General features: G+C 34.8%; 1 protein-coding gene across 1 annotated transcript in view; it reads left to right on the top strand.

Annotated features, from left to right (window-relative positions):
- Window positions 1–8,362, top strand: part of LOC106474825 (excitatory amino acid transporter 2-like) — a 24,681-nt gene extending 16,319 nt beyond the window's left edge. Inside the window, exons 4-9 of the mRNA XM_013935514.2 lie at window positions 1,225–1,318; window positions 3,134–3,260; window positions 3,407–3,640; window positions 5,189–5,383; window positions 5,681–5,815; window positions 7,808–8,362. Of these exons, the coding sequence (XP_013790968.1) occupies window positions 1,225–1,318; window positions 3,134–3,260; window positions 3,407–3,640; window positions 5,189–5,383; window positions 5,681–5,815; window positions 7,808–8,006 (984 nt within the window). The 3' untranslated portion in view covers window positions 8,007–8,362. The remainder of the gene's footprint in view (window positions 1–1,224; window positions 1,319–3,133; window positions 3,261–3,406; window positions 3,641–5,188; window positions 5,384–5,680; window positions 5,816–7,807) is intronic.
- The last annotated feature ends 573 nt before the right edge of the window (window positions 8,363–8,935 follow it).

The following is an 8,935-nucleotide window of genomic DNA, read 5'->3' as shown; positions in this document are numbered from 1 at the left end:
TGAAAGGTTATCTTAGGACATGAAAAGTTGCTTCCCTTATATGTAATTGTAAAAATAGCAAAAATGCCCATAAAAATTACAAAACACAAAATATGAAACCACAAGCTTACACGTATCTCCACATGGATCCAACAAACCTTCATGCCACATTTGGTGAAGATCCATCTACAGGGGGCGAAGTAGTGGTAAAAACGCTCATAAAAACCGCAAAACTGAAAATTTGTATGTACCCCCTGCATGGACCTAGTTAACCTCCATACCAATTTTGGTGAAGATCCATCCACTTGCAACATGGACATACAACAGATAACACTATTATATTTATATAGATTATATTAGAGTCGTTAGAAGGCAGTTAATTCATTAAGATATAGATCGACAAGGTTCCGTTTACTTTTATCATCTATCAAAAGTTTGAAGGAAAAGGACTTCCTCCTTTGAAACATCACACATACCACAAAAGAGCACGAGTAAACACGACTTTTAAGACATCAGAATACACGAAGATATCTAATAAAACATTTCCGTAGCCCGACTACCCATAACTCGGTAAGTGTTTATTATATGATCTTGACCGAACTAACCATAGCTAACATAAGAATTATACAGACGCCATAATAAGTAGGTTGGAATTACGTTCTCCCAGGCGTTTGTGGGTGAGATTATTTCAAGAAGACCGACTCTGTCCCCAGAACTGGGTTTCCTATCATGGTGATCACGTTCCTCTCTCTCGCCTATACTCAGCAAGGTAGGGGTGATCACCTCAATAACAATGTGCAGAGGTAGTCCACTTTTGGTGGACTGACTAGCACTAAATCGGTAGAAGTTCAAATTGTAGACAGACCTCTATCTCACTGTTTTGAACATTTATATTTAAATAATAGATTGTTTTATTATTGTCATTAAAATGTGTCTATTAATCATTTCTAATCCTAAGATATTCAGAATTTAAAGTAAAGAGAGTGACCGAATTCAAAATCAAATTGGATTCCATGGTGCAATAATAACTTATTTTAGTTTATCACTGAGTTGAAACTGACAAAATATTTAATAGATATATAAGAAAAATAACGTTTGTTTTAAGACTTAATATTCGGTGCTATAACTTATATTTTGCAAGAATAACTCGAAATATATATTTGGCTTGAATAAATGAAACTTCGTCTTTTAAATTTCTGAAAACGTGGACGTTTAGACTTAATATACGATTTGTTTAACTTGTAGGTATACACAACTTACAAGGAAAACTCAGTTGACGGCTTGAATACCACTAAGTTAGAAAAATTTCTGTCTACAAGGCCTGGCACGAACTCTCTTGGTAAGTTCCAAAATGTTTATATATCTGAAAAACGGAAAATTCATGTTATCAGTGGGAATGAATAGAAACCATATAACCCGAGCGCTTTCGAAACGTGGGCCTTTCTTCTTCAGGGGCAAACTTGTTAACAGTGGAATACCCACGTTAGCTGATTAGTGGAGGAACAGCCATCATATTCTTGGTCAAATGAAAGGTCATGCTTTTCAAAACGATTCTGTAGATAAATAAACATCCCCGCTGCCTCTGTTCTAGCAAATATCCCATTTCTCTGACGCATCTAACAAAACAAGAAAGTTCGTCTTGTTTGCTGCAGCTTTCAGGTATTTTTTCTAGTAGATTGCGCTGCAGTCGGGTTATCTAGCAAATGGCGAATCAATTTTTCCTTTTTAATGTCAGAAAGTCTTCAATAACAATCTCATCACATGCACAAATAACTTCATTTTGAGATGTAACCAGGGCATCCACCGGGATAACCTTTGTCTTTTTGTAGATATTCTGCCCAATCTGGATTCCAGTGAGCAATAAGGTCAACAACCTCGAGACCAACTACTTCGCTGGATGACAAGAATATTTAGACACTGGGACGCTGCTGTTGGAATTGTTCCAATTGCCCCTTGTGTAGCTTTGTGCTTCTTCACAAACAATAACAACTTCTTAACTTCGAGTACCTTGAGCCACTGTCTATAGATATTTTATTGAAATGCCACTTCATAACGAGGTTTCCAAAAACTCACCTTTAAAAGCATAAAGCAGCATCTTTGATTTTATTATACTTCAACCATGGGCATGAATTAAACCATTATGGTTGAAAACATCTCTTCTTAATATTGAAATAAATCTGTTTTTTTATACGTTCCCCTAGTCTTCTCGTTGTGTAACGATATAAGACTTGTCTTCCTCAACAATCCTGATTTATCACTTTCGTTGCCCAACGTGTGAGGGCACTTATATCGGCTTCAGAATGAAAAGACTCCGAACGTCTAAAAGAAGACTGTAGTCTGAGATATAAAGTAATTCCAGTATTGTTCAACATGTACTAGCTGACTGTGATGTGGTGGTGTCTCAAACCATGTTTAAAATCATTCTAAACCTACAGAATGGTATATTGCTAAGAATAAAGAAGACTCCACTGATTCGCCACACAAAGGCAGCTTTTAATAACCATCAAAATCCTACAGAACTTTTATTAGTAACCTAAGGTATTTTATAAAGAAATCATTCTTCGTTTGTTTGTTTTGAATTTCGAGTAAAGCTACACGAGGGCTATCTGTACTAGCCATCCCGCATTTAGCAGTGTAAGACTAGAAGGAAGGCAGCTAGTCATCACCACCCACCGCTAACTCTCGGGCTACTCTCTTACCAATGAATAGTGGGATTGACCATCACATAATAATGTCCTCACGGCTGAAAGGGTGAGCATGTTTGGTAGGACGGGGATTCGAACCCGCAGATTGCGAGTCGAGCTCCTTAACCAGCTGGCCATTCATTCTTCATTGGAGCTTTTAATATAACATTCATATTCAAGTTGCCCCTCGCCTAAAATCTCACGAATGAGCTTGAAAACTTTCGTTTGACAAATACATTGTGGATTTAGCCCAAAGTTTATTTTAACTGTACAAAAGTTGTTTAACTTTAAGAATAGTAAAATATTAACAACGTCTAAGAAACTAATTCAAAACTCGGTAAAAAAAATGGAGGTTTGGTTTCCTATGGCTCGACATCACTGGTGTAATAATCATATTAGCAGGTATATCTCAAACTTTTGCTTGTTGTTTAGGAAAAATAAACTATGTTCAAAAACATTTTTTTTTTCAGGTTTAATTATATTCTGCCTTGCCTTTGGAGGGACATTAGGAGGATTGGGAAAGAAAGCCCAAATAATGAAAGACTTCTTCAGCAGCCTTGATCAGATTGTGATGAAACTGGTCTTAAAAGTAATGTGGTAAGCTTAAGAAGAAAACTAGATTGTAACCTTGGTACGTGGTCCTTTTTTTAGTATTTAATTTCTGAAAGACATTTATTGTATAATTGATATAAGTATATTGTGTCAACTGCAACCGAAATCCTCTTTCTTTTCTGTTTTCATAGGATAACTCCAATTGGTGTCCTAAGCCTCATCTCTGCCAAACTTGTAGCTGTTTCAGATATTTACACCCTTTTACAACAAGTAACTCTTTTTGTGGCCACATTGGTTGGTGGACTAACAACCGAACTTCTGTTATTTGAGCCGTTAGTGTTCTTTCTAGTCACTAGGGAAAACCCCTACACCTTCTTGCTAAAACTCTTAGAAGCTTTAATTACAGCCTCGGCAACATGCTCTAGGTAATTTCGAAAATTTTACAAATGGTTCTCAGCTAATGAGAAATGTGTTTCCTTCTATTATTGTTATAAACATATAATGACTATTAGTTAGTAAGTAATTCTTCCACCCACCACCCCGAAAAATAAAGTTACTTTTTCTTAAAAAAAAATATAAGAATGATAAAAAAAAAAGCTCTATTATGGGAGGTGATTTATCAGCAAAGAAACATTTCAATAACGCATGATAATCTATATGTTTTTTCCCTAGGAATGATATTACTAAAGGAACACATTAAGGATGAGATTGAAAAATAAGGTAAAAACAAAGATGGAATATCTTTGAAAAAGAAAAAAAGTGCATATGGTAAAGAATGAATACTTTACTGAGAGTCAAGAATGGCAGTTGAACATTTTTCATTCAGTAAAAAAGATGAAGAGGGTTCTATCTTCTCTAGAGGTAAGAATGCCAAACAAGATAGATAATCTTCTCTAGGGTTAACAATGCCAAACAAGATAGATCATCTTCTCTAGGGTTAACGACGTGAAACAAGATAGATCATCTTCTCTAGGGTTAACAATGTCAAACAAGATAGATCATCTTCTTTAGGGTTAACAATGCCAAACAAGATAGATCAACTTCTGTAGGGTTAACGATGCCAAACATGCTAGATCATCTTCTCTAGGGTTAATGACATGAAACAAGATAGATCATCTTCTCTAGGGTTAACAATGACAAACAAGATAGATCACCTTCTCTAGGGTTAACGATGCCAAACATGCTAGATCATCTTCTCTAGGGTTAACAATGCCAAACAAGATAGATCAACTTCTGTAGGGTTAACAATGCCAAACAAGATAGATCATCTTCGCTTGGGTTAACGATGCCAAACATGCTAGAACATCTTCTCTAGGGTTAATGACATGAAACAAGATAGATCATCTTCTCTAGGGTTAGCAATGTCAAACAAGAAGTGTCAATCTGTTTTAAAAGGTAAGGAAATCAACCAAGATATGTGAAACTAGTTACTCTACAGGTGGGTCAGTCCTTCTTCCTTTAGAAATAAAAAGTTAAAGCAAAAAAAAGAAAAAGATTAATATTATCTAGACACAAAAATGACCAATTAGAAGGATAATTATTTCTTTAGAGGTAAGTCAAGCAAGAATGATCAATCCTCTCTGGAGTTAAGAATGCCAAGCAACAAGGGTCAATCTTATGTCTCTAGAAGTAAGAATGTAAAGTAAATTGTGTTATCTTAATTAGCTGAAAAAAAAGGAAAGTTTATGTGTGTTAATATGGACTATTACTATTCTCATGAAAATTCAAGAAACTTTTTTTTTGTTATAAATGACTGAAGATATATAAATATTTAGGATATTGTGCCCATTTCTTTTTTGTCTTAAAACCATGAAATACTTGTATTATTAACTAGTATCGATAAAAAAAAATAATTTAAATACACCTACCTCACATGTGTTTTTTAGAGCAATTACTTGTTATAAATAGTTTATTGTTAAGTAAAACTCGGTTTCCTGCTGTATAACAGAAGGTAAATACTTGTTTCCATGTAGTGCTGCAGCCATGCCATTAACGCTGCGTTGTCTGGAAGACAAATGTCATATTGACCGACGGGTTACGAGATTTGTTGTACCCATAGGAGTGACTGTCAACATGAATGGTACTGCCCTTTTTGTCACGACTGCTACTTTTTTTATTGCCCAGATGAACTCCATCGAACTAGGTGTTGGAGACTACTTCGCCGTTGTGTAAGTGAACAGGCCCGACTGACTTAGGTATTTCGTTTTTTGGCCATTTATTTTTGTCGCAGATTTAGAAGTTCGCCTAAAACAGAATATGGTAACTTTGGTTTACAGACTTTATCTTTACTTCTTTCATTATACATTTTTAAAAGACCTCTTGAAATGATATATAATTGCAATTAAATTCTGGGGTTTAAATCATGAACATACAATAAAATAAATGTTGTAACGTTCTATTTACAGTTTTATCTATTCATTTATTACGATGTATTTCATGTCAGAATGTTTCACTCCTCCCCCCAGGGTTACAGCCACTGCAGTCAGCATTGCAGCAACCTCTGTTCCGAGTGCTGCCGTATTCCTCATGGTCATGTGCCTGAATGCTATTGGAGCTCCTCTAAATGACGTCAGTCTTATTTTTGCAATGGAGTGGATAAAGTAAGAAAGGTTATGATTGCTCTGTTTAACGTGTCAACACACGGAATGAAAGTCAGTTACTATAACCAACACTTTGAATTTTAGCATGTGCAATAATAGATAAGACATCAATTATATTTTATATTTCTTTTAGTATTACAAATAATATTCATTATGAGACCTCTGGAGTAAAGGTTGAGCACTACTAAAATATTAAAAGACAATAAACACTTTTTTAATACACAACAATTCCATAGATATAAATGTTTGCTGGTCTGGTGTGGCCTTAATGGTTACACTCCTGTTAGAAGGTCTAACATTAAAGCTCGTGCATGTTCTATACTGCCACCTATGGCTGCGATACAGAAGTGTTGTTGTTGTATTTTTAGCTCAGAATCTAAGCAATGGTCTATCTGCACTTTGTCCACCATGAGAAAGTCAAACCCTGGATGTTGGCATTGTATGTTAACTTACCTCTGACCAATTTCACCTCTGGTGAAAAATAAACGAAATCTTTGACATACAATCATTAAACAGTTTGTCCACTCTGTAATATCAAATAACGAATTCAACAAAATGTTAAAACATTATTCACATATTAAATTAATTTAGGTTGCTATATGGTGGAATAAAACAGACTCAAAACCACATAGTTGTAGTATTTTAAATATACAATGTAGAACACAAAACATTACTATGCATAAAAAAATAGAATGCCCTAAAACTACTATAACAACTTTCTAACTGAGCTACAAATGGGTTTAAAAAATACCATTAGTTGCTCACACTGTTCTTCCGCTGTACACTTGGATGTAAACAGTAAAGTAGACACATTTATTTCTGCCTGGTTGAGTGCTAAATCTTAGCTAAGTTATTTTCAATTGTTTTTACGTTAATATATAGGTGTAATTGGATAATAAATTTTCATAGCTTAATCTGTGACAATACAAAAGCGACTATAAAAAGTTGGGTAGTCTTATGACATAGAAGACTGATATATGACATAAGTAGCGTATCAACTGAAACCATGTTGTAGCATTGTCTGCCTGAGAAGCTCTTTTACTGAACATAACGTTTTTACAGCTGTTAAACAATTTTTATGTGGAATCTTTAACTGAATCTTTTTGATTGTTAAGACTATACAGGCATCTAGTGGTAAAAGAAAACATTAAGCTTTAAAAACTGCCATCTTAATAGTGGCATGAGACAAATATAAACCTCAGATCTAACGTTGTCATAGTGGCATGAGACAAATATAAACCTCAGATCTAACGTTGTCATAGTGGCATGAGACAAATATAAACCTCAGATCTAACGTTGTCATAGTGCCATGAGACAAATATAAACCTCAGATCTAACGTTATCATAGTGGCATGAGACAAATATAAACCTCAGATCTAATGTTTTCATAGTGCCATGAGACAAATATAAACCTCAGATCTAATGTTGTCATAGTGACATGAGACAAATATAAACCTCAGATCTAATGTCATAGTGCCATGAGACAAATATAAACCTCAGATCTAACGTTGTCATAGTGGCATGAGACAAATATAAACCTCAGATCTAACGTTATCATAGTGGCATGAGACAAATATAAACCTCAGATCTAACATTTTCAGAGTGGCATGAGACAAACATAAACCTCAGATCTAACATTTTCAGAGTGGAACGAGACAAATATAAACCTCAGATCTAACATTGTCATAGTGCCACGAGACAAATATAAGTCTCAGATCTAACATTTTCAGAGTGGCATGAGACAAATATAAACCTCAGATCTAACATTTTCATAGTGCCATGAGACAAATATAAACCTCAGATCTAATATTTTCAGAGTGGCACGAGACAAATATAAACCTCAGATCTAACATTTTCACTGCCAAGGTGCCACATAAGAACACAGATTTAGCAACGTAGGATAACCTTTCTTAGTCCTAATATTTTTACTTCTAGGCAACATGGTAGAATGTGTCCACAGTCTCCAATATTACTTGGTTTTTTCATTTTCAGTGATCGATGTAGGACAGTGAACAACGCCATGGGGGATGCCTATGCTTGTGGCATTGTGGCACACTTCTGCAAAAGAGAGCTGGGACTCGCTCCTGAAAATGCCACAGAAGCAGAGAACTACTCAAATGAAACACCAACATCTGAGAATAATTATGACAAACGGGCACTTGCCACCCACAACACAAAGGGACCATCATAGAAAAAACAAAAATTATCACACCCATTTATAATTCCCCAAAGTGGTTCCCAGCATAAGTTCGGTAGTGCAATAATAATAAAAAATAAATAAAAAAACATTCCCTACATTTAATAAATGTTCTTCACTTGTTCGTTTTAACCTAATCTAGTTTTTGAAGTGGAATATACAGTGTTATATAAGATGAAAATTGAGCTTTTGTTTCAGTTTGTTAATATAAATTTTTTTGTTAACATTTTAAGACTTTTTAGAAATGCTGTATCATTGATTCTGGATTGTATCGACTGTTCTCGAAAGGCGAGTTAGATCAGAATAGATATGTGAAAGTACTTTCAATAAATAGAAATGATTACTTCTAACCACTGTGACTGTATATTTATGTATTGAATAAGCTTTAGAAATGTGATTTTTTTCTGCAAAATTTTTGGAGTTGAAGTTTTGTGTTACTACCATTACTACTGGATGTATGCAGAAACAAGATTTTTACAATACCTCATTTTCCTTCTGTGAAACTTCACAAACTAACATCCACTTCCAAGCAGAGAAAGCTACAATTTAACCTGGTAATGAATATGGCTAATTAAGTTGACTTTTCTTATGTTCTTACTTACAAAAATTAAAATGCATTATTTCAACCTTTGCTGATAACAATATTTTTGGCCATAATCCCAGTAATTCCTCATGAAATATAGGTTAGTCCTAAATACATATATAAAGATAACAATGCGAAATAAGCTCAATAACAGGGTAAACCTTACTTATGGAAGACACACACTAGCTGTTGGCTTCAAGTTTTGTCCTAGATTTAATGTTCACTGAACAACGTAACAACTCTACGGCTGTGGATAACTTTACACAGTCCTCCATAAAAACATCTTGTGACCAAGCAAGCCAATTCAACAGCTCCGACAAGTTGACTTTGGAGGAGTGTG

Source organism: Limulus polyphemus, unplaced genomic scaffold (assembly GCF_000517525.1).
Source record: "Limulus polyphemus unplaced genomic scaffold, Limulus_polyphemus-2.1.2 Scaffold7732, whole genome shotgun sequence".
In the NCBI taxonomy this organism is placed as follows: Eukaryota; Metazoa; Arthropoda; class Merostomata; order Xiphosura; family Limulidae; genus Limulus; species Limulus polyphemus.
Note: the sequence above shows the minus strand (reverse complement) of the source record. Positions and strands in the feature narration are given on the sequence as shown.